The sequence below is a fragment of the Rhamphochromis sp. 'chilingali' genome, assembly GCF_963969265.1.
Source record: "Rhamphochromis sp. 'chilingali' genome assembly, chromosome: 5".
Taxonomy (NCBI): domain Eukaryota; kingdom Metazoa; phylum Chordata; class Actinopteri; order Cichliformes; family Cichlidae; genus Rhamphochromis; species Rhamphochromis sp. 'chilingali'.
In genome coordinates, this window is record NC_137932.1 from 14,245,067 (window position 1) to 14,270,169 (window position 25,103).

The window sequence follows — 25,103 nt, forward strand, 5'->3', positions numbered from 1 at the left end:
GCAAATTTGACTTATTTATCATTTTGACTTTTGGATACAAATACTTAACTTCTTGCTGGATATTTTCTGACCATTCTCTGTAAACCCCAGAGGTAGCTGATTTGGAAAATCCCAGCAGATCCTGAAAACACTCACTTAAACAGTCTCTTAAATCCCCTTCTCCCCATTCTGATGCTCAATTTTAACTTGATGATAATGATAAAGACTTATTGCTAATCAGCCCAAAAGCTGTACTGTACCAAGTGTGACACAAAAAAATTATGTTTAGGGGGAAATTCATTTTTCACACGTCCCGTTTTTGTTTTTCCTTTAGTAAATCATCACTTAAAAGACTATGTTTTCCCCTTTTTTGTGTAATTTTGTCTGCTATTAAAATCAGCTTGATTTTTTAACAGTGAAGTGGGATAAATGTACAAGAAGAAGGCAACACCGTGTAAGTTACGTGGGAACGATCTGAACTCCCGAGAAGGGGGATTCAAAGCATTGTATCTGGCAACCCACAACGGCTTTGACGTGCCCGAGCTCGTAGTGCAGTGTGCATCTGGAAGTTGTCGCCATCATATCTAGCTAAATGTTAACCTAGCTCTCAAGTCAGTTAGCCACTGTGTTCGAGGATATAACGATAATGGTACGGTTAGCCTGCCCGTGCTTCCTGTGCTGAGCTCCTGTGATGGTCGTGATGCTTTAATCAACACTTAGGACTGTGGTGCTGTGACGTTTACTCGCACTACCAGCGGCTGTTGTCAGAGCTCACATTAGCAAGAGTCTTGAGAAGAGGTAAGGGCGGAGGACTGCTCCGACTGACGAGGTCTAGCAAGTACAAACAGCGACAGACGTTTAATGTCAGAGTTAGTAAAGTAAAGGTTCTGGGTGTCTCGTAGACTCTTCGTTAGCTGTGTCTGCTGTCGTTGAAGTTCGCAACGTAGCTCCGCAAAGCTAGCTGCAACTCCGCCGAGAAACATTGAAGATTCGCAGCTGACAGAGCTAAACCTCCGGCCCGGATTGCTCTTCGGCGACGGGAGTCTGTTAAACTGGAGCTGGCATCGTCTCATCTCCCATCTATAACATGTATGTCCATGTGTTTGTGCTCATAATTGTGACTTATTGTGGCCTTTCCCGTTGGAGCTAACTTCCTTTTGCAAAGTCTCCACGGTGACTCTTCACCTGCAGCTAGATTAGCCGGCTACAGCCACCACGTAGTTACATGTTGTTGCCTTGCTAGCTTTCTAATAACAGTCGTACAGCCCCAGCAGATGAGAAATGACATGTAGTGTGGCGTTTATATTCCGGTGGGTCATTTTGTGTGTCCTGCAGCGGGCTGCTGGGCCTCACAACCGGGAAGATGTCTGAGGGGGAGAGCAAGCAGGCCCCGGACACTGTCCAGGAAGTGAAGCCGGAGTCCGCGGCCGCTGCACCCACAGGTCAAGGTGTGTCATCCGTGTCTCCGCCGGTGTCCATGGTGACCCAGCCTCCTGCTACTGCTGCCACGGAGGATGAGGAAGAGGAGAGTGAGGATGAGTCAGAGATTTTGGAGGAGAGCCCCTGTGGACGCTGGCAGAAACGCAGAGAAGAGGTAGGGAGGGGGGGCAGTTTTTTTTTTCTCCACAAACTTAACTTGGATAAACACCTGGTGCATTATTTATGTATTTATTTTTACTCCCCTAAAGGTGAATCAGCGCAATGTGCCTGGGATTGATAATGCTTACTTGGCCATGGACACAGAAGAAGGAGTCGAGGTGGTGTGGAATGAGGTCATGTTCTCGGAAAGAAAGAATTTCAAACTGCAAGAGGTGGGTGCAGAGCGAGGCCGGTGTGGTAAAATACAGCTAAAGCACAGGGTGACTGTGCATGTAACCACGATTGACCTATATGTAGTGATGGTGCAGGTCTCTGTCACCTTACTCGACAGAAGCCTGTGCATTTTTCTGCTTTCTGTACTGCTTTTTGGCAATCTCATAAACAAAACTGATATTTAAACTTGATTGATGGCCAAAACCTCTTTTGTATATGCAGGAAAAACCACAGTTATGGTCAGTTATATGATTGTTGGAACTAACAGCATACTTGTAAGCAACAAAACAGCCTAACAATGGTTTTAAGGCTTTTTTTTAATGGGATTTGTTGCTCTCTTTTCTGTAATACTGCTGCTTTTTTCCTCTTTGGTTTTAAGCTCCTTAGGCAAGTTGTTGGACTCATTGTGACCAGAACCCATAGCAGAGTTCACGCTGTACCCGTGTAGTTGCAGAAACAAATCAGAAATTTGGAAGGGAGGGAGTGTGTGGACTACAAGAACAGAACAGTACAATCTGATTCAAACTTGCTGTCTAAAAAGATTTCAGTGCTGGTTGATTTGGCGACACCTGGAGTCAGTGGTGGAAACAGCAATGACAGTTTTATGCTACAGGTCACAAAATTATGGGCAGCAAATCAAATTCTTGTTTAACTAAAAAAGTCAGAAAGAATTCGGACTTTGTCCATCGTGATATGAGGAGCTATGATTGATTGATTTGGTTACCTTTCTGGAAAAGTGAAGAAGTGCAGGCCGTCTTCTTCCAGCCTACTTTGGATTCTCCTTCCTGTTGTGCCAAAAAGTGATTTATGGTAATTCCCAAAAAAGGATTGTGGCAAAACTATCTCAAACATACCTCTCATGAGTGATATTAAGTCATTTTGAGCCACAAAGAGCATTGCTATTACAAGGTAGATGCTGCAATCGTTTTTGGTTTTTTTTGGCAAAGTGACTGTTATATAAATGTCTTTTTCAAGAGACATTTGGCCGAGAGGGCAGTGGAAATTGTAACAAATATAACATCAAAGTTCTATAAAGATATTTTAAGGGCCAAAAAAGGAGTAGATTGATTATAATGTAGGTACAGCACGTTAGGATACTCACCAAACATGTCATTTCTTTATTTTATATCTAACTCCTTCATAAAATGCAGTTCAACATATTTGAAATCACATTTTAGCAGACAATCTCGCCTCTGCAATATTTGTCGCAATGATCCATCTGATTCAAAGCGTTTGTTTATGTTTTTTTAAAATACCTTGAGGAACAAGATTTTTAGATTCTCTCATTCTAATTTTGTCTCCAGGGGTGGATTTAGTCCAAGATAATTAACACTGTGGAATTTGCATATTAACCTTTTGGTTAATAGGCATACTGTCCAAACATGCTAAGAAGATTTGGATCTTAATATTGTTTAGACTCTGTTTGACTCTTTAACTTGTCTGCAGTAAAACAAGAACATATGGGATTTTTCATTTATGAGTAAAGTGTTTCATTTTTTTTCTTGTTTTTACCAAAGGAAAAAGTCAAAGCCGTGTTTGACAATTTGATCCAGCTGGAGCATTTGAACATTGTGAAGTTCCATAAGTACTGGGCAGATGTCAAAGAAAACAGAGCGAGGGTAGGAGTTTGTTTCATCGTTTTATTCTTTGATCATTTCATCAAATGATATAAACACAGGCACAATGGCCTGGATTCTTATTTGAATTCAACATTGTCTTTTGTCTGCAGGTTATTTTCATCACTGAATACATGTCCTCAGGAAGCCTCAAACAGTTTTTGAAGAAGACAAAAAAGAACCACAAGACAATGAATGAAAAGGTGGGTGGATTTTGAAATGTTGATACATTTGAGAGATCAAACACAGTTAATTAAAAATCATGTTTAAAGATATTAACTTCTCTGTTTGTTGTTCTTATCTGACAGGCCTGGAAGCGCTGGTGCACACAGATCCTCTCTGCTCTCAGGTTGGTGTTCTCTGTCACAGTATTTGTGTGGTGTGGCACTGACATGATTCACTGCTACACTAATATGAGATACATTTATTACAGCTTTATTAGGTTAGCTATGGTACAAAGGTCCTGGTTTTTATTTTTGACCACTGTTTGCTATTCTCCAGTTACCTGCACTCATGTGAACCTCCCATCATTCATGGCAACCTCACCTGTGACACCATCTTCATCCAGCACAATGGCCTCATCAAAATTGGCTCAGGTGGGTTCCACGGATCGTTTAAAGCAGTTTGGTTTGGTTTCTGTGTTGAAGATGTTCACTGTTATTTTCTTTTTTTCTTCAGTTGCTCCTGACACTATCAATAACCATGTGAAAACCTGCCGAGAAGAGCAGAAGAGCCTTCACTTTTTTGCTCCAGAATATGGAGGTGAGGTCCTCCGGGTGTATCGTTTTATGCTGCTGAGGTGTGCAGTTGTGTTTCTGTGATACTGATTAGGCTTCCGTCTGCTTTCAGCTGTTGCCAATGTTACCACAGCTGTGGATATCTATTCCTTTGGAATGTGCGCCTTAGAGGTGAGGCGATGCCTTTTTCTGCTCCTAGCTGTTAGTCACCTGCTCTGTTGTTACTGTGGTAATATGAGCGCAGTTTGCCTGAAGACCAAAAGCAGTGAATGCTCAACCTGTTATTTCTGTCTTAAAAATCCTTCTTTTGTACCATAACAGCGACTGTTGTTGACTGAAGGCTCCTGTTTATTTCATGAATCTCTCCTTTGTCCATTCACTTGCTCAGATGGCTGTGTTGGAAATCCAAAGTAACGGAGATTCGTCCTATGTGTCCCAAGAAGCCATAAACAGTGCCATTCAGTCCTTAGAGGACCCGCTGCAACGGGTGAGCGAGGAGCAAGCAAGCATCTAAAGTTCTCGTGGCTGTTTGGAAGAGAGATTTATAACCTGCGTGTGTTTCAGGAGTTTATCCAGAAGTGTCTGGAGGTCGACCCCAGTAAGCGACCCACAGCCAAGGAGCTGCTGTTTCACCAGGCCTTGTTTGAGGTGCCCTTACTGAAGCTGCTGGCTGCACACTGCATTGTCAGCCACCAGCGTGAGTCAAAGCACGCGCACACGCACGCACGCACGGACGGACGGACGGAAAATCTGATCCTTTATAAACACATACTTTCACTTTAATAATGCACTTGATTCCCTGTTCTTCAAGCTTGCTGTTTTGGCAGCATCGACTGGGCATTCTGCTCAGCAGAGCCCCAATAAAACACTAACACACCTACCAAATATCTATACTTAGACTTTATTGCAGTAACATAAGCAGTTTGAAATAATGTCCGCAGCTTTTAAAGGACAAATAGTCAATATTTTTTAAAACCATAAATAAGTGAGATGGAACAGGTTAGCAGTTACAGTCATTATGACTCTTCCATCGTATGCCAAAATACTTTGTTATGCAATCTGCAGGCACAAAGACTTGAAGACTTAAGCACAGTCACACAAATTGCCTGTAATGTTGTTCTTATTTTGGAAAACTAACTATCATTGATCGGTGTTTTTCTTTAATAGTGATCTTCTCTGTTTACCTCAGACATGATTCCTGAAAATGCTTTAGAAGAGATGACAAAGAACATGGACCCTAACCTGGTTATCGTTGAGGGCAAAGAGGGGATTCAGATGAAGTAAGTCTGAGTGTAAATGTAGGAAATGTAAATTGTGGAGATTTGATGATTTCTGTGATTTGATCATCTTTAGTTTATCATCATTGCCTTTCATTAAGTCCTACTATGTCTAAAGTTTTCTGACTGTTTAATTACTGGAGTGGAAATAATAGTCTTTCTTTTGCTCCAGGCTTTCCCAGTTTCCTGCTCTTGAGCTGGACAAATTTCTGGAAGATGTAAGGTAAGAGAACAGCTGGAAATGCAAATGCAGTTTTTAACACATTTGCAGTTGGTTATAAATTTTCTCACTTTAAAGCTTGGATCAGTTGGCAAAATCGGCTAAGGAAAGTGAAATGAGAGTTGTTTCCGCTGCACTGAAATCAATGCATTGAGCAATGTGCAACTGCCACATTTTAACTAAAGCTGTGGTGGCTTACATTTGACGTTGATTTAACAGGAATGGAATCTACCCTCTGACTGCATTTGGGGTCCCCTGTCCTCAGCAACCCCAGCAGGAGGCTGTGAAGTCACCCATAGTTCCCCCATCGGTCAAAACCCCGACCCCTGAACCCGCAGAGCTTGAGACAAGGAAGGTAAGAGCAGAAAGCACTACTCTACATAGATTTTAATACCATAAAAATAAAATGATAATGCACGGCTGTTGTCTTTATCAGCATTTTCCTTTATAAATAATAATAATAAAAACTTGAAATCATTTTAATCCCAACCTGTCAATGCATTAAACAGTTTTCCTTTTGGTCCTTGAAGGTCCTTCAGATGCAGTGTAATATTGAGCCTGTTGACGAGGGCACGAAACATCACGTAAGTCACAGCTCTGCCAACCTGCTGAGTGATGAAGTAACGACATCTGTACTACATGTGAACGTGCTTTGTTAGAACTCTGAATGGACTGCTTTCATTCTACTTTCAGCTGACCTTGCTGTTGAAACTTGAGGACAAACTGAACAGGCACTTGAGCTGTGATTTGTTACCAAGTGAGTGTCTTGTTTTGAGAATAATATTTCACCATGCTTTCATTTTTGCATGCCTTTCACAAGTGAGAAAATGGTTTTAAATGCTTTTTCAAGGGAGCACAGGTTTGCTGTAGAGGTTTAACTCAAAGCAGAGAACTTAAAGATATACTAATGATACTACGATTTAGAAACCCCCTCCCCCCAAAAAAATACTTAAATACACACTATCTCAAAGAATATTGCTACGATCTGCTGCTGATATTTGTTGCATTGCTACCCTTACATTGCACTCATAAGCAGTGCTGGGTAATGTTGCTTTTAAAAGTAACTTTATACGTCACACTATTAAAAGTCATCCGATATGTTACAGTGTTGCCCACTAAAAATAAACACCCCTTTTCAGTTAGCTTGCGCAAGTTGGTTATGTTGTCCAGTCTGTTCGGCCTGCTCTGCATTCACTTCTTAGTGTGGGCCGTGGCCCCCTTGTGGGCTTTGTAGGTAGTGCAGGTGGACTATTTTAAGCTGCACATAGGTACCTCTTAAGCGATGAAATGCTTATTTGAAAAAGTAACTAAATATCTAATTTGAGTGCTGTAACCTGTGACTTTGGCACTGATCATTTCTCAGGTGATGCAACTGTTACAAACGATAGGACAGGACAAAGTAGGCATCTAAATGCTTTGTAACCCTATCACTATTTAAATATTGTGTTTTTGTTCAGATGAGAACGTGCAGGAGCTAGCTGTGGAGCTCGTTCAGCTGGGGTTTATCAGTGAGGTGAGGTTTTATCCGTGAAGTTACCACATACTGCTATCAGAGAACAATTAGAAAGATTACTTTGACTTCACTGCCTTTTCATTTCAGGGCGATCAGCCTCGACTCGCATCTGTTCTCGAAGAGGCCTTCTCTAAGTTTTACAGCCGGAATGGTTCGCTCAATCCGGTGACTGTTTCCTCATAGCCGAGGAGTCGCCAGGCCTTCTTTCAGCCTTCCTCATCCATTTACAGCGGGACTAGCTTTTGCTTCACCTCCGAGTTGCAGGAAAGCCTTTGCGAGGACAGAGGAGGAAGCCTTGGTCTGACTGCAGATCCCACAGCCTGTTCTTGTATCTTCTAGTGGGAAAAGCTGCCACTAAGTGGTTGTTGCTTTAGATCACTTTGTTTTCCCACCAAATACAGCCATCTGCTTCTCTATTAAGAGGAAATCCTAGTTGCAATGGAAAATACAAATGTTTTCACAGTTTGGCCTATTTCTTTCAGTTCTGAAGTAGTGAAGAAATGTTAGAGGTAAGCAAGAAAATAAAAAAGGGGGTGGTAAAAGTATTTTCCTTAAGTCAGTGTTAAAATTGTATTTTAAACATTTTTTCACTTTACACTGTTTAATAGTTGTCTGTATGGAAAAACTTTGTCTTGTGTGTGAGTGTGTGTGTGTGTGTGTGTGAGAGATGGTAATGTAGGGTTAAATCTGGTTGTCTGGTCCTTTAAACTGTGTCCTGAGCAGTGAGTGAGGAATCATCGTATCTTGTATCACTTCTGGAAGGCTGAATCGCATCAAGCGAGTATCAGTTTTACTTTACAGATCTGAAATTGTGCAACATATTCATGAAATGCAGCTGAAAAACAATCGAAAGAGCTACAGATAAAAAAATATTCAAAAGATCAAACTATTTATTTGTGTTACATCTTTTTCTCAGTGTGTATTGTACTTCAATTCCAGCACTAAGGCCGGTGGGTGTTTGAATGTATGCTTTTACTTGCCCTTTTTCTTTAAAATCACACACTTATTTATCACAACAAAAAGGTGGCACCGCTTCACTGCGGTCCAGCTACTATAAGTAGGGAATTGCAGCACTTATGAGTCGGGGTTAGGTTAATGAAAAGTCTATAGGTGACATTTTACAAACAGGGTGTTTGTTCGCTCCATGTGGGCTTCCTCTAGTGTTTTAAGCATGTGATGGATGATCATCATTGAGGTTGGTGAATGCATGTATGCTTTTCCATGCCTAAATGGAAACCGATGCATGCGGTAGACTTGCTTCTGGAGTTTTAGGTTTTTTTTTTGGTTTTTTTTAAGATTTACTCTGATAATGTACCATGTAGAGACTTGTGTCAGCTTAGGCCTATCAACCTTTAGCTCGAGTAGCTCTGACATAGGTTTCCTTCATGGATACCGGAGCTAAAATCTTTTGAGAAGTTCAGCTAATTGGCTCAGACCGCTCTTTATCTGTTAAGTGTCTGGGGATCTCTCTGCTAGTTTGCACATTTCTGTATCCTGTTGGGAGATGTCCTGTGGCTTGTTTCTCGTGTACACCAACCGGAAGTTAAGATTTAGAGATTGAAATTCAGTCGGTGATCCAGTCTCGGTGTCTCCATGCTGTGACAGGGCCTGTTACTGTGAGAGACGAGTGTGGCGCTGCCTGGCATGCTTGTAAACATCTTGTGCACTGTATGCTGGACACTGCTCTGTCTCTGCATTACCCTCTTTTTTCACTTCCTGAAATTAAAAAAAATTACACTGTCAGCACTTAATGATATTGTTGTGTGGCATCTTCTTTTTATCAATAACAAACAGATCAACTAATAAGCAAATAATAGAAAAATCATCATTCTTATTTGTGCTCAGACCAGAGTTAAAGTTATCTGCCTTGGTCTTTCCATGGGGACTCAACAGTGCTTCCTACCCAACCTCCTTAAAATCTGGTTTATTTGCATAATTTTGGCATATCTCATGAAGTCCTATCACACTATTCCAAGTTACAGGCCCTTGAAGTATATGATAGATGGATGGAATGTAATACTTTATAAATCGCCTTGGTTTTTTTCTGCATTTTTGAACTCTCATTACTTCTACATTCCCAGAGAACTAAAAATCAGCTCTGTTTAAAAACTCCCACTGAATCAATTTTACAACCACTCCAAGGGTCACAATCTCCAGTCCAGTAGGGTTTTTTTTTTGCTTGTCTTTTTAAAAAGATTTTTATTCTGTGATCAACTTTAAGCATGTACACAACAGAGATGATTTAAATGATAATAATAATAATAATAATTAAAAAAAAAAAACCCTCACCGAAAGCTGTTTCCCCGTCCTTCCCAGGCCTTTACTGCAGCCACCTTCGGTTGCTGCTTGTTTGTGCGTCTCTGCTTGTCAGGTTTGTCTCATGCAGTGTAGAGACGCGTTATTAAGTAACTACAGTAACTACGTTATTATTGTGGTAACGAGCACGATAACTAGTTATTATGCCAAAATCAATAACGCGTTTATCGTTACTGGGATATAGGGTCGTTATTCGTGTGTTGCGTTCGTTTTACCTCGGAAATCGGAATACGAACCTGGGAATGATGTCACACTCGAGTAAACGGCGTTCTGGTTAGTCTCGTCAGAGAAGCCGGGATTTCAATATGGCGACGCCTTCGAAAACGGTTGTTTTTCTAGCCCTCTACAAAAACAAATTACTACTAAACACATATTCAGCTCATCTGCAGTCTGGATTTACCTACATCTTCCTAGTCGGAAGGCAGAATTTCCGAGTTCAGAGCACAATCGAAAGCACCACGACTGCAGTTTCCGTGTTGGACGTAAAAAGCGCACGTGACGCTATGACGTAGGCTAGAATCTTAGACCACTGAAGCACTTAATCTACCATCATATTTTACTTATCTACATGGCCCGACTGGAGGAAATATTATTTTGGTTAAATATTGACTATTTGTGAGGCTGAAAATACTTGTTATTTATTTTATTTCTCTTTGTGAGGCTGAAAATCCTTTTAAGTTTGCCCGTCAATACTGAACTGACGGGCAAACTTGCACAGTTGATGCAGTTCAGCTGTTTTCAGTTAAGTTTACAAAGAATGGACAAACTGTGTGACTAACTGTGTTTATGTTGAACCATTTTTGCACTATTTTGATACTTACAGCTCGTAAATGGTCTGAGGCATAGTTTAATGTTGGCACTGCTAAAAGTATACTTTCTACCCATTTCAATGGCAAAAATAAATATACCTTTCAAAAGTTTCAACACACTGTATGTCGTGTTTTGCGATCCACTGCTGCTTCCTAGTGATACTACGTACGATGATAGTACTGCTGCATCAACCCCAAAATGATGTGTTTGCATTTATAGACGTTTGAAACAATAGAAATAGATTAAAAGAGAACGATAAAAAGTGACACATAAAACAAACATTGTTCATTTCTAATTTAGTTTCATTCCTTTCATCATTAACTTGCACTCACACTACTACACTGCCATTTTAGGTTCAGGCCATTGGGTGGCACAGTGCACTTGTGGCAGGATAGTGCTAACATGTAAGCAAGCTGGCATCCTTGCTGGGTATTCAGTTAGTCGAGCAACACATTAATAAGAGAATTCTGAGTAAAACCAAAGTTACTTTCCCTAGTAACTAGTTACTCTGAAAGTAACGAGTAAGTAACCGAGTTCAAAATGTCTTCAAACCCATGCCCCAAAGGCACTCTGTAACTTAGTTCAGCATGAATCTACAGATCAGAAAAGGAGATCATCTTAAATAATCTCAGTGTCTCTTGTTGATCTGTTGTGAGGCCAAAATGTTTATGAAGATGATCTTTATTAGCCATTACACTAAAGTTTTCAGAAAGCACTTCCATTTGCAGAAGAAGTCAATTTTGCTCGTTTTACCTTCAAAGTCAGAAAATGACACCATAAATGGCTCCTGAGTGAAGGAACATGCACATGTCTGCACAAATTAGACTCATTTGATAACTCAAATAATTTATACAAAACGGGGTCCTGGTGTATCAGGAGTGTGATCTCCAGCCTCAGAGCATCATCGTTTGAATTAACAATTGTTCGTCCAAAAACGTTAAGAAACTGTAGCCCTTGTACAAGTACATCCAGGTACATAAAGTCACAATGTGTGCTCAAATAACGGTTGAATAAAACACATTTCATGCTGACAAACACAGTGCCGTACAAAATGACAGCAGTATAAGAAGAACAGCAAGACTAAAAAATTTTTTTGATATAAAACACCCTAGAAACACGCTCTAAATAAAAAGCTACCAAAATGGCGACATCCAGTTCATGAGTGTTTTTCAGCTGCGTGGGTAATTTTTCAATTCTGTACACTGAGTAAAAAAAAAAAATTAAGAAAGAAATGAAGCAAAAACTACAAAAACAGTACATAGCACTTCAATTTAAACACATTACTCTTTCACATTAAAATTTGTGTTTTACTTCCGAGTTTGAAAGTATATAGGCACAGTAATTTCATCCGTGAGCCATGTTTCGTCAACACCGTCCCCCTTGTCCTTCCCGGCTCTGCTTTACTTCTCGGACAAGGTCGCGGTCTCTCTTTTCCAGATGCCACTGTGGAGCCACGAGCTGCCAAACATCAAAAAAATAGCGGGTTCTCAGTCGCAGCTGAAGTGAGCTTTCTTTTAAAAAAATTATCAGGTCAGTAAGACAATAAAACATCACTTAACTATTCTCAAGAGTCTCCCGGATGGCAACCAGGAATATTCATACAAAGATGCCGCCTGTTATGCAGGAATATTCCAACTCTGAAGGGTTTCATTCCAAAGCTCTGTGTTGAACGCACATATTTTGTCTGAATTTCAGCACAATTAAGATACTCCTAAATCTCTATTTACAGGCACACACAAGAACATCTTGGTGCATACTTGTTTTAAACATTTGGGGTATATTAAATAGTCACATTTACACTTTGATAGAATGGTACGAGGATCGGCCACAACATTAAAACCAGACAGGTGAAGTGAACAACATTGATCATCTTGTTATAATTTTCAGCAGGAAGATTTTAAATTTACTTTGAAACCCACCCACTCATCTGTTTTCGGGTCCGGGTCAGAGCTTCTAGCAATTCCAGGAAGCTCTGACCCGCTACATGGTAATGGCGTTTCCCGATGGCCGCGTTCTCCCACAAAAAGTGCTCATAAGCATATGAAGAAGCGCAGAAAACAACCAACGGTACTCAGTTTGGGACAACAGACACCTGAAGAGACCATAGAAGAGTAGTCCCTCCTCTTAAAGGGTCTCAATCCGAACTCTCAATCCAAATCGAGCCCAACTCAAAACCTACAGAAAACATGCAGCAATCCGAGGACCTGCAGCAGGGCAGATCCGTGAAGGTTTTCATGGCTCAAGAGGGTCGTGCACATTATTCAGCTGGTGGTTTTAATGATGTAGCTGACCAGGTTATATAAATGTGTGCATATATACCAAATTTATTATTCAAAATTTTTTTCTCCAATAGAGACATTTAGAGAAACAAGTTCATTATCATAACCACTGAGGCTTTGACAAAAGTCTGTATACGAATTTCTCATCTTTCTATAATCATGTTTAGACATGAATGTAAATAATGTTCACAACTCCAATATTTGCCCAAAATCCGTTAAAGATTTAAGTCTAAAATATGGCCTCTTTTTCAAAGAAAAGCCGAGACGATGAAAAAAGCGTGATGGCTGATTTCCAGTTTCAGAGTCACGTGGTTTGACTGTCACGACTGACTGAGACACCGGAACAGAAGTCAGCCACTGTTTTCTTAATTTTATGATCAGTACCTGTACTGCTGGACCTCAGTGATCATTTTGTTCTAATAAATACTGACAAATAGGGCTTAAAAAAGATATTACTTTGAATCTTCTTGTCAGTATTGCAGCAGATCAAGAAAACTCTGAATTCTTACACATCTGTAAGTTTAACACATGAACGGACTTAAATAATGTTGTTCGGTTAGTTTTACTTTCATGCCAGGAGTTAAACTGTAAAGAGCGGTTTAATTAAATATTTTACAGCTGCAGCAGAGAACCTGTCAGTGCCATCTTCCTCTGGGCATGTCCACATCGGGCACCAGGTCTTCATTCAGATAAATCTACTTGGTTTGTATCTCTGCTGACACCTGTATTTGTATTTAATCGGGATAAGTAAACCTTTTTTGTTTTCCTTCAAAAAAATGACCAGCTCTGCATATTAGATACCTCATTTTGGAGTGAAACTCTTCGACCTGTGATGTGGCAGAAAACAGGAAATATACAGAATAATATCAAGTTAGCACCACCAGTGCAGCAAAAGGCATTCGACTCGTGGAGGCTTGGCCTGGTTCCACTCATGGCTGGAAGTAGAGGACTTCGCGGTGTTGTTTAGCTCTGTGATAAACTCGTCCGGATCTGACGAGTTCTGATGAGGTGTGAAAGCTCTGGGACGTCCCCTATTTCTTCAAACACTGGTACATCAATGCTCGTGGATTCAACACGTAGCGCTCGGAGTTGAGCAACTTGGTGAGATTCTGTGGCACGTGGGGCCGGGGCGCCATGTAGGACATGCCGGGGCTCACCGCCATCACCTCGGCAATCTTCTTCTTCATCTCACTTATCTCCCTGTCCTGCTTCATCACCTTATCTGTCAGAGGAAGGTGTAGATGTAAGGAGATAGATACTGAATGAGCTGCAACGCATAGGATTTCTGTTATTTCTGCACTCGAATGTAAGCTGAGCAAGATTTTCTCTGTCGGTGCAAAATCCCCTTAATCTTAACCTTAAACTCAAATCGAGGTAATAAGCTAGATGGATTATTCAAAGAAGACTTTATCTGAGCAGAAGTAGTCTAAACTCATCGCTAAGATTTGTGGTATCAAGGGTGTTATCTACATTTGGCTGAAATTCCCCACAAGGAGGAGAAGTGGTCGTGTGAGGTCTGACAACTGAAATGTTAAAACACCCTCTATTAAACCACAAAATCATTGGGTTTAATTTAATGGATTTTTGGTCGAATGCCTGAAATCAGATCTGCAGTTTAGCACAGCTCTGACATTTCTCCAGCCCTGAGACTGGCAGTAGGATTACAGTAGCCTGTCACCTCTAGAGGCTAGGGTTATGTCTCCACCTGCTCTCAAACTGGGAACATTTCACATGTTAAGTGAATGTGTTAACCACTACACCACAGAGCCACTTTCATAGTCTCTCACTAACCATTAAAAGCATTTGCCAAAGACAATACAAAGGAAAAAATTAAGCTAGTGCAAAACTTTTTCTTTCTAATGGCCAGGAGGGGAATGCACGGTGAACAGCTCTCAGCAGCCTCGCTCTGTCACCTCAGCACACACTTTCTGATGTATATGCAGTCTCAACTGATAGTTTCAGGTCGTACTGATGAAACAAGAAGTTCACTTTGTAAATAAAGGTCCATGTTAGAGTCAGACAGCAGCATCATCCATGGTACGCTCAGAGGCTTGACCATCTGGTACCCTCAGTTTTTCAGGCAGATCAACCTTGAGGTTAAGGTAACAGGGATTTGAACACCTACTGTATCTTGGACGTCTATGCTGACAACAATACCCCATCAGCCTTTTACGACTGATGGGTAAAAAGCTGAAATGCCAAAACTGCTTCAAATCGGGACTTCATTAACCAATCGGTAACATCATGGCTGCATCCATCTTTTATACTTTCTATGCTACTGACAAGTGGCTTAAAGGAAGATTACAGAAGTTCTTGGGGATAATACGCCTCATCGTATTATCCTAATCATACGCAGTGGCACTGATGAAGCCATGTAAGCATGGTCTAGTAGTTTGTATATTACTTAACATTAGCTTTTTACTACTGCCAATTGGATTCAAGCTTCCAAAATACAACATATAAACAAAAGTACTGGAGCAACTACACACTACACCTACAGGAACTGCTCAGCAATGGAAACCCATGCCATGAAGCTCCCACTATCACTAAGCTCTTTAGAACAGCTCATTCTTTCTTTTACAATTGCTTGTAAAGGCAATGTCACTGAACAAAAACTGAACTCAAAGATTATGAGGTGTGGCCCAATACTATTGTCTATGTAATTTATCATAACTGGCATCAATTTGTGAAGAATTTGTTTCCAAATATGTTTTTCTGTATTTAGTGATAACCCAAAAGTAATCAATTTGGCTTCTTTTTTTTTTTTTTTGAGGGAACCACGACAATGCTAAAAGAAAAACATTAAATAAACAATTTTTAAAAATCCCAGCAGTCACACGGTGGTGCTGTTCAATCCGACTCACAATTTGCCCCACATATCATAGTTTACTTTTCCTTGACAGTAATTTCTAATCTAATGGCAGTTTGCAGATCAAACTGAAGAAGGGGAAAAAACACAGTGATGTAAATCAGGGATGTCAAACTGATTTTACAGTCCGTTTAAAGCATATCATATTTGATACATGCGTTTTTGAGACTTTTACATCATCAGTATGATTTTTAACTAATTAATATATAACATTTTTCCCCAGAGGGTTGACTAAACACTTCATTTTCAAACAAATTGAATTTTCTGGCATTTATGTCATGGTTCAGGATTTAACGGATTAAGTGTGAATAATTTTAACTAGACACCGAATCCCTCAGAGATCTTAATATAAGAAAAACGGTAGATCTTCTACATGATAAAGAAATTGCTGAAAGTCATCTGACGACTCTTTGAGCATAAACTGTAAGAAATAAATGTATAAAATTACAGAAGAAATTCTGGTTAGTCACTGTCCAGACTGTCCTGTAATTATAAAATAGGTTTTGCTAAGTCACAGAAAATATATTTTCTTTTGGTTTTACATTAATGTGGACCCCTTTCTGTCATTTAATAGTTTATCTATCACTTAAGTACTTTGGTGTCGTATGAATGCCAGTGGGGGAGGTCTTTATCTATATGAAAAACCTGTAAAACCTCTGAAAATACAATAAAAGTCCCAAATTTATGTCATAGTATCCTTCACATTTTCCAAAGCTGTCAGGTGGGTTTGACACCCCTGATCTAAATTAATATCAGAAATAAGTATATCAACCTTGGGCGATTTCTAGCTGTCTGCGGGCATCTCCCAGCGCAGAGAAGAGGTCCAGTTTGATGCGAGTCTCAGCGCTCAGGTTGTACTCCAGATGTTGAGCCTTTTCCTGCATGGCTGACAAAGTGGACAGCAGCATATCTGTCTCTTTTTCCACACAGCGGTACTTTCCCAAAGCCTGAGTCCAGAGAACACATTAGCGGTAAGAATAAGTGCAAAACATCAAAATGCCAGTAGTAATTCCTGCAGCGACCACCTGTGGGAGTTGGTGCTTTGGTTTCCTGAGTATCTTTTTCTTTTTTTTGTATTTCAGACAGGCACAGTTTACGCTCAGAAAACCAATGCACCGCACACATAATTACTTCCAAACAGTGATGACGGCCAGCCAGCCATTCAAAAAACATAAAATCTGCAGCACATTATCATTAAGATATTTTGAAAGATGACTCTTTCTAGGTTAACAATTTGCCTTTTGTGAAAGGTGATAAAAAAAGTGTAATGTTTTTATGAAAGACCTGGCTTCTAGTACAGCATGCTCCATGGAAAGTATGCCACTAAAATGACATCAAATACCACACAGAACCACAATTTACACACCTAATGTCACACAAAAACACCCATACAGTAATGCTGCATACTGATGTGATGACAGAGTGCATTATGGTGACTGCAGGCCAAAATAAAATGGATTACAAAAAAAATGCTCAAGTTCCTCATTGAAAACCATTCTGTTTTCTTAGGGAGTTAAACACACAAAAATCAGAAACAGCAAATCAAACGGCAAAAGAAGGACTTCATGACCAAACTGAGGACAACCGAGCACTGGATCACTTGAGACTCACAGACACTTAAATGCACAAGTTCATTCCCAAATAGAGTAAAAAGATACCTCAACATCACTCTCTAGATCTACCACACGACTGTCTTTCACTTGATACTCCAGTTGTAGTTGTTTGTACTCTGTCTCTAGCTCTTTAACCTTTTTCCTTAACATTTGGGTTTCACAGTGTTCCTGCCTGGTGTGGGAAACGGAGAAAATGAGAGCGTTTGAGCAGTGACAGAGAGGCTTTGGCGGGAACTGAAGACCAGTTTCCACAGAAAGAAACAGAACATTTGATTTGCATTATAAACACTGCTGTTTTCTCTTTCAATTATTTTGAACACACACACGAGAGATTTCTTTAAAAGAAGTAACTGCTTATGGTAAATTAAAGAATCATCTGTTTTCTTGCAGAGAATTAGAGGAAAAGATCAATGTCACTCTTGGTTAGCTTAGAGCTAAGACAGGAACGCGGGAAAAGCAGCTAGCTCGGCTTTGTTCGAAGATAGCATACGCTCTTTGGCCACTCAAGTACGCCTGTTCAACAGCTCATTAGCGCAAATATCTCATCAGCCAATCACATGGAAGCAACTCAGTTCATTCAAGCTGGCAGATACATTCAAAGAGATCAGAATGAAGAATAAAAGCAATCAAAGTCACTTTGTTTATAGCACAGCGAATGGTGCCTGTATTTCAGAAAGTGATGATCTACTGGAATTTTCCCACACAACCATCTCTAGGGTTTACAGAGACTATCAAGAAGAGAAAATATCCAGTCAGTGGCACTTGTTTTTTAAAACGTGTCAACCCTGTATTGGACTATTTCTTGGCTAACCTTTAGCGAAAGAATGCCAAATTAAACGGTAAAGTGTCGGTTAGCATGGTTTTGGTCCCACAGGTTTCAAGACTGGTAAATGTATTCCCAACCAGTTGGTGAGTGGTTGTAAAGCTGTTCACAAAGGATGCTGCACTGAAAACCTCTTTCAATTGCTTTGATTACTAGCAGGTTGCCATGGTCGCCCCTAGTTTACATGGAAGTCGCTGACTTGCCTGCAAATGCTGGATAACTATTTACTGTGCTGTAGTGGAACTTCAAAAACTGCGACATAACCCAGAAATGGAGTTCAGTGACTTTCTAAGAAAATGTTGTAACAACATATGTTGACCCAACATGTATTTATGTTTCTAGGGAGGTTACACCATAGGCTGCAGTATAAGATTTCAGTGGAGGTTGCAGTTACGACATACCTATGGCACAGACGTCCTGCTGAATCATAATTCTTGCTGTAAGGATGACCGTGGCAATCTGTGAGCAACCAAAGCAGCTGCAAGGTAGTTTTCTTTGTAGCACTCTCTTTGCAACCGATTTCACTGACCGACTCCCAGCAACTTCATGCTGAGCAGTTAAGGAATACACATTTTTACTTAGCAAGTGCTGGTTGCCAGAGGGCCACCGGCTGGTCTCTGGGCCTGCGTGACTGAGGCTTAAGGTCTAAGTGATGACTGGCAGCCTTCTTAACCTCTGAACAACGCAAGGCTAACTGGCTAAGGAAGGCTACTCAAAATAATGTTAATCTCCTCATCTAACTCTCAACAAGAAAGCAAGTAAACATCATTTAAACCAAATGTTTGGCCGCATGCTTACAGCAACATTTAACTCAGAGCATGTTTCAGGAAATATAAGAGGGAATTTAAAAGTGTGGGTTACCTGTTTGTTAGACTCCGTGCTGTGCTCGCCGCCTCCTCCAGTTTTTGAGCCTGAAGCTCAGCCAACTGCTTCTCAGCAGAGAGTCTGGCCTCTGCCTCTGCTCTGGTCTTCTTCTCCAGCATCACACAAGTCTGCTTGTCCCTCTGCTTGTTTTTAGTTAGGCACAGAATCCTGAAGGGATGACATTAAAGTGGTTTTAAATAAGTTGCAGAAAAAGAGCAGCAATATGTGGGTTACTGCCACATGCAAATGGACTCGTTTGAGATCAGCGTCAAGCATACTTCAAAAACAGACATAAATGTTAAACAGGTTTCTTATCATCCTTGTAGTTGTTGTAGTCACTGGAGAGCACCTTCCTTTAAAAAAACTGGAGCATGGCTTATCAAAGCTGGTGGTGCTGATCAAAACTGCATAACATGCTCTTCTCAAATGCGATTTTATAGCCTTTGGCTGCTGGACATGGCTTTGATGTGGTAAATGTGTTAGGAGTACCTCTGTAGTGGGATAAAATAACTAACTGAGCCTCCCTCCCCCCATTTTTTTTTAGCTCTAAATGTGCTTAGAGTGATAATCTGAGTCACATATTGGAGGAAAAGGAGGAGTGGAAACATAATTTGCATAAAAAAACATAAAAAAGTAGATACTGTGGCAACGTACAGGTAATAAAAATGGTTTGTGTGACAAAGCAGGTCTGCAGCAGTGCAGCTGATCAGCAAAGTCAGTGATCTCATCATATTCTCTTTTATATAGTGATATACTATACTTCATTCATACAGCACATTCACCTGATCTGATATTGTAGCTTTACACACAAACCTTTTCTTTTTCTTGTGCAGGTTTTTAATTCTACAGTGACAGTTAAGTTCAAATCTTTTGCTTTGTTTCATGGACAGAAGAAACAATTTCATTGTCACTTTAGGTTTGGATAAGATGGGATAAACATTTTTTCATATTTACTGACAGTAGCTACAGTATTTTAAGTACTATAAAATCCGGTTTTGTGTGATAACAACTGGACACTCACTTGCTCTGGAGAAGCATGTTGGACTGTCTGAGCAGGGAAACCTCTGGTCTAAGGCTCCTCTCGCTGTTGGTCAGGTTGCAGATGTGACTTCGAAGCTCCTGTTCGGTCTGCCTGCTCGACTGCAGCTCACTCTTCAGCCTCCTCAGCTCCTGCTCCAGCCTTCAAGATAAAAAACAACATTTTAGCACTGCTGTAAGCATCACCCGAGTCAAGCTTAGCTAAATACTTACTTGCTTGTCTGTTCAGTGTGGTAACTCTGAGCTGCTGTGGCACTCTTTTCTGCTGCATCCCTGTTGGGGCTGACTGTTTTGGAGCTAGACCTGTGTTTCTTCTCAGTCCTTCCCGCAGGAGGTGAAGGAGTATTTGAGCTGCTTCTTCTGACTTTTGGTGAGGAGTTCTTAGCTGCTCGCGTTGCTTTGCTGCCGTGCTCCTCTTGAGGTAGATTTTCTGGAGTTGTTGATGATTCCGGTCCTCCTGTGCTGCTGTGCAGCAGATCTTTGGACTCACCCACACTGGGTTTGGATGATGACGACGATGACGATGGTGGCCGGCGGTTTGGTTCGGCTGACCTCACCTCCTGTGACCCTTTCTCTGTTGCTCTCTCCTCACTGCGGATCTGGAGGCAGTCCACAGTGTGTGCCTCATCTTGGGCCAGCACAGCACCGTTCTGACACTGATACTGACTCGACTCAGGCTTGACTTTCCATTTGGAGGCTGTAAAATCAAAACAGGTCAGTTTTAGGAGTCTACTATGGAGCCCAGAAACATCTAGGATGAGTAAACATTTATGGCTATCCTCACTTTGGTATGAACTAACATTTAAAACTTTAAACAGGGCCAGCATCAGTCACTAGAATTACTTATTAATCACAATGAATTCTCACTGACTTAACCCAACCAAAATATTTGCCTGCAGTCCTTTCACTGATCCTATGGAGTGATAAATAGGTTCTCCACTGCTTTGCACAGTTTACACCAGGGATGTGTCAAATCCATTTTACATCATGGGGCACACACAGCCCACTTTGATCTTAAGTGCACCCGAAACACCCCTTTCTGTCAGTGTAAAGAAGTTTAAATACACATTTAATCCCTCAGATACCTTAATATAAGAAAAACTGTGTTTTTCTTATATTAAGAAAATCTCAGTTCTTCTATATGATAAAGAAATGTTGCTATAGTGAAAAAAAGTCACTTGACAACTCTTTGAGCTTAAATTGTAAGAAAAACATGTGTGAAATTACAGAAATCATTCTAATGAATGCCAGTGGGGGAGGTCTTTATCCATAGGGAAAGCTGTAAAACTTTTTAAAAGTCCAGCATAAGCTGGTTGAGAAAATGGGTGGATTTATGACGGGGACCACATTTTTTCATATTAGCATTATGTTGTTTTCAGTAAGACACGAAAGAAATAATTTGCTCTGTAAAGTGTGGGGTTATAAATTAAGATTCTTATTTAGACTTACTTTGGCCACCACAGGATTTTGAACCACAGTGGTTTCGACTTGCATCTTTTATATACAGTCCAAATCTCACCAGTACTGACTAGTAATGTGTGCCGAGTTTGTAATTAGTCAAATAGCCAGAAAATGAAAACATGGGGAGACATGACTGTTTAAAAAAAAAAAAAAAGCAAACAAAATCTACAACTTAAAATGTCAAATGTATTTTTTATAATGCACGTATTGAAAATTTTTTTTGTCAAAATTGTTTTAAAAATGTCAATTTTTGCACCTTTGCTTCTTATTCCTTTCCCTTCATCTCTGTCCATGTTAGTTTCTCCCCCTATCATGTAATTACCATATTAAACGATACATTTATACATCGGTATGCAGCACTTATCTATTTTCAGAAGCACTCTGAAATATTTTGATAGCACAAAGCGTCAAACAGTTGCAGTAACAAGAAGATTGCTTACTTTGTTGTGCCAGCAGCAACACATCATGTTCTAGGAGGTTATTAAATACAGTTTCAGCTTGGGACTTTTACTGTCTCCGTCTTCTCAGCGAACTGACTCACAAATGTATGTTGTAATCACCTGACTGAGTGGCTCCATAAGTGGAGATTGTAATAAACTGTCAGCTTGAAAACAAGAACGACCGAAACCAAAAGAAGAGTGAAAAACCCTCCAGATAGTAAGAATGGTAGGTAGATGGTGCAGGTGCACAGACTCACTGCTGCTGCCATCTGTGCCTGTCTTGGGATAAACCTGCAGGCCTGGGGGGAGCGAGTGCTGAAGGAGGTGCATGTGGAAGTCATTCTCACTCTGCACTGCTTTCTGTATGCGCAGCTTAAAGATGTTGGTGAAGTAGCAGGTGGCATCAAACCCCAGATAAACTACAGGATATCCAATACTGAAAGTGAATACAAGGCAGTTAGAATAGAATAGAACAGCCCTTTATTGTCATTGTACATGTACAAGGAAATTGTGGGTGCTCCACATTAACTGTGCCGGAATAAATTATAAATATTAGAAAGTAGTCAGTATATAATATTTCAGTGATGAAATATTAAATACTAAATCTAAACTTTATACATTTTGTATCAAATAAACATACCAGTGAGCGGCAAAAAGATGGGACAGGTTGGCATGTGAGGTTTTAAGGTCTTTGAGTCGAAGTGAAGCCTCTGTGTACACGAGCAGGATCCACAGAGACACAGTTGATATACAGATGCCCTTCTCTGAGGAAAAATAATCAGATGAGAAGAAAATTACTAATAAATTTAAATAAGAGAATATTTTTTATTTTATGAGATGAAGAAAGTTGGGCAGATTTTGCCAAGTGGATGATAATTGTCATACTCACCTGTGTGCCATATGTAATTGAATAACACATAGGTGCTCGCCACAAAGAACAGCCAGTGCAAAGGAACAAAAATTAAACAAAAGATGTCCAGAGTGAAGGCAGCGCAAACAAAAACAACACAAATAACCTGCAAACAAAAAGGGAAAGAAAGAAAAACAACAACAACAGGAAAGTAAAATGTGAGTAATTCACTGAAAATAGAAGAAAAGCCATGTTCTTGTTCACTGCGTGAAGCCTACTACGCATCACTGGCTGGCTTATCATCATCAGGGCCAGTGCACAGAATATGAAATCACACACAGCAGGAGTCCTCACCAGCCCATGGCAGTGGAAAGTGGTGTACACGCTCCCAAAGAAGAGCCAGCACGGCCACAGGTACTCCAGTCTGAATTCAAGGATGAAGTCTGCCAGCAGCACCAGTGTCCACATCACCATAAACTTCAGGAAGGTGTACGCGCTATAAAGACATGCAGACATTATTAAAAAGAAGAAGGAAAAAATCAATCCTCCTTCATTATTATTATTTCACTTTGAGCTCATGGCAAACAAACGTGCCTCTTCCTCTGAATCCAGTAAATAAAGGCTGTCAGATAAAGCACCAGATACTCACACACAGCCCAGTATGAGACCAAACTGCAAAAACGGCATTAACCTCTAATTGAGCCAGCTGTGTCTTAAAAATACAGTCCTTCCTTTTAAGCAGGGCCACTATAACAAGAACAATGACTGTTCCCTCATTTTATTAGGCAGCCGCAAGCCAAACAGGAGCTGTGGTTTTCCTCCTTTGTTCTGCTCATCCATAGGCTGCTATCACATCACCCCTTCTTTGTTTGGTAACCATGGCAATATTTCATCTGGAGGAGAGAGGGAGCACCACAGCATCCTTCTGCAAGTCGACAACAGCCTTTTAATTTTACTTATAAAGAATGCATTTCAATTAATCTCACTTGTATTTATATTATAACTAACTGCTAACTGTGCAGGTTGTTCTACAAAAAATTAAAAAATAAATTAGAATCAGCTGGGAGAGGGCTTTTAAACAGCATATTAAATCCATCCTAGAAGCCCAATATAGTCTTTTTTATTATCTTATTCTCCTTGAGTAGCATGCTTAATTGGCCTAATAAAACTCCCAAGCAGAGCTGATGTAACTTTAGTTCTCTATATGATGTTATTGAAATAGCGCCCTTTATTGTATTTAGCACTATCACTAAATATAATTACCAAACAAGCTAGTGAAGTGTAAAGGAATCACCACAGCGTCTTTAATTCTCCAATCAAGTTCTTATCTGCTTTGTAGTATTTCCAGTAGTGTAATTCAATTATATGTGTTTGTGTTTGTGTGAAATCACTGCACACAAAGAGCAAGAAATATAATATGTGACTGGCACACAAAATAAAATAGGACGTCTAAATCTCAAAAATAAACACAATCTCTTGCATGTGTTGTTTTTTGTGGAAAGAAAGAAAGAAAGAAAGAAAGAAAGAAAGAAAGAAAGAAAGAAAGAAAGAAAGAAAGAAAGGTGCACAATGAACAGAAAAAGTGGTGTTCCGTTCTTATTTGCGTGTCTTTTCTTGTCTGGACTCAGTCTAGACGCTTCCAGATTTTGTGTGCCAAATAAGCCAAAGAGGAATGCGCGTTTGTTTCTATTTTTCCAAAGGACGAATGGAAATAAATAAACAAAACGCAATGTGGCCGTGTTAATTTCACGCGCGATTAAGAGTGGGGGATAGAGCAGGCAGTGAGAACGCAGATGAGACGAAAGTAGGCCGACGTCAACTTGCACAGCTTCTGTTTTTATTCTGTAAACAAGGCGGGCTGAAGTAACCCGGTGCAACATTTGCGCCTTAATTCCGCCGCACTGAGGCTAATCAAAGCGCCACGCTGGCTCATTTAGGATGTGAGGGGCGGATGGAGGTGATGGGATGCGAGTCAGACAGGTGAGCGGGATGACGACGGCTGAAATCTACACAAAGACGGCCACCACAACAAAAGCAGCCGCCGGGCGCCGCGGCTCGCTACCTTTCAGACAGCTTCTCCGTGATTTTCAGCTTTTTCATCTTCCGTAGCCTGTTCGCGTCCACATAACGTTTCTTCATCTTATGGCTTCTGCTCCCCGCGTGCTGACGTTGGACACACTGCAGCAGAGGCGACAGCGACGGGGGATAAACGACAGAGCCGAGAGGAAAGACAAAACAGCCCGGCTCCCTCTTTGTGGATGAGGATGCTCACTTCAACCTGTGATGATGTCTGCGAGCAAATGTAGAGGACCGACACTTCTGCGCATGCTCAGTGGAGGTTGTACCTACAAGCGTTTATCGCAGAAGGGGAGCAAATCAACACACTGTACACATGTGTTCTGTTAATTATGACACACACTGCACAAAAATACTAACCGGGCTCATTATAAGTTCGATAATAAAGGTGATTATCATTCAACTCTCAGTTTTTTAGTCTCTTTCAGTTCCTTGATTTGGCTTTAAACTGCATAACTTTACTGTTTCAATCCAAAGCGTGTCAAACATCAGGTCCGGGGACCCGGCAAA

At 40.6% G+C, this 25,103-nt stretch overlaps 2 protein-coding genes across 2 annotated transcripts; one reads left to right on the forward strand and one right to left on the reverse strand.

Moving 5' to 3' along the window:
- Positions 1 to 501: 501 nt before the first annotated feature.
- Positions 502 to 8,905, forward strand: nrbp1 (nuclear receptor binding protein 1). The gene is made up of 19 exons (XM_080882572.1): positions 502 to 777; positions 882 to 1,068; positions 1,315 to 1,573; positions 1,668 to 1,790; positions 3,309 to 3,410; positions 3,521 to 3,610; positions 3,716 to 3,756; positions 3,909 to 4,003; positions 4,086 to 4,169; positions 4,257 to 4,315; positions 4,533 to 4,631; positions 4,709 to 4,841; positions 5,334 to 5,424; positions 5,594 to 5,644; positions 5,861 to 5,996; positions 6,172 to 6,225; positions 6,335 to 6,398; positions 7,099 to 7,154; positions 7,242 to 8,905. Exons 3-19 carry the CDS (start codon positions 1,343 to 1,345, stop codon positions 7,335 to 7,337), a joined length of 1,605 nt encoding a protein of 534 aa, XP_080738698.1. The 5' UTR covers positions 502 to 777; positions 882 to 1,068; positions 1,315 to 1,342; the 3' UTR covers positions 7,338 to 8,905.
- A 2,072-nt stretch (positions 8,906 to 10,977) lies between these two features.
- LOC308396928 (macoilin-1) lies at positions 10,978 to 24,786 on the reverse strand. Its single transcript, XM_080882571.1, has 11 exons — positions 24,580 to 24,786; positions 22,872 to 23,013; positions 22,557 to 22,683; positions 22,308 to 22,431; positions 21,925 to 22,103; positions 19,980 to 20,463; positions 19,750 to 19,908; positions 18,726 to 18,896; positions 17,087 to 17,213; positions 16,201 to 16,375; positions 10,978 to 13,781 (listed from the first exon to the last, which is right to left on the reverse strand). Exons 1-11 carry the CDS (start codon positions 24,654 to 24,656, stop codon positions 13,591 to 13,593), a joined length of 1,956 nt encoding a protein of 651 aa, XP_080738697.1. The 5' UTR covers positions 24,657 to 24,786; the 3' UTR covers positions 10,978 to 13,590.
- Between the last annotated feature and the right edge of the window lie 317 nt (positions 24,787 to 25,103).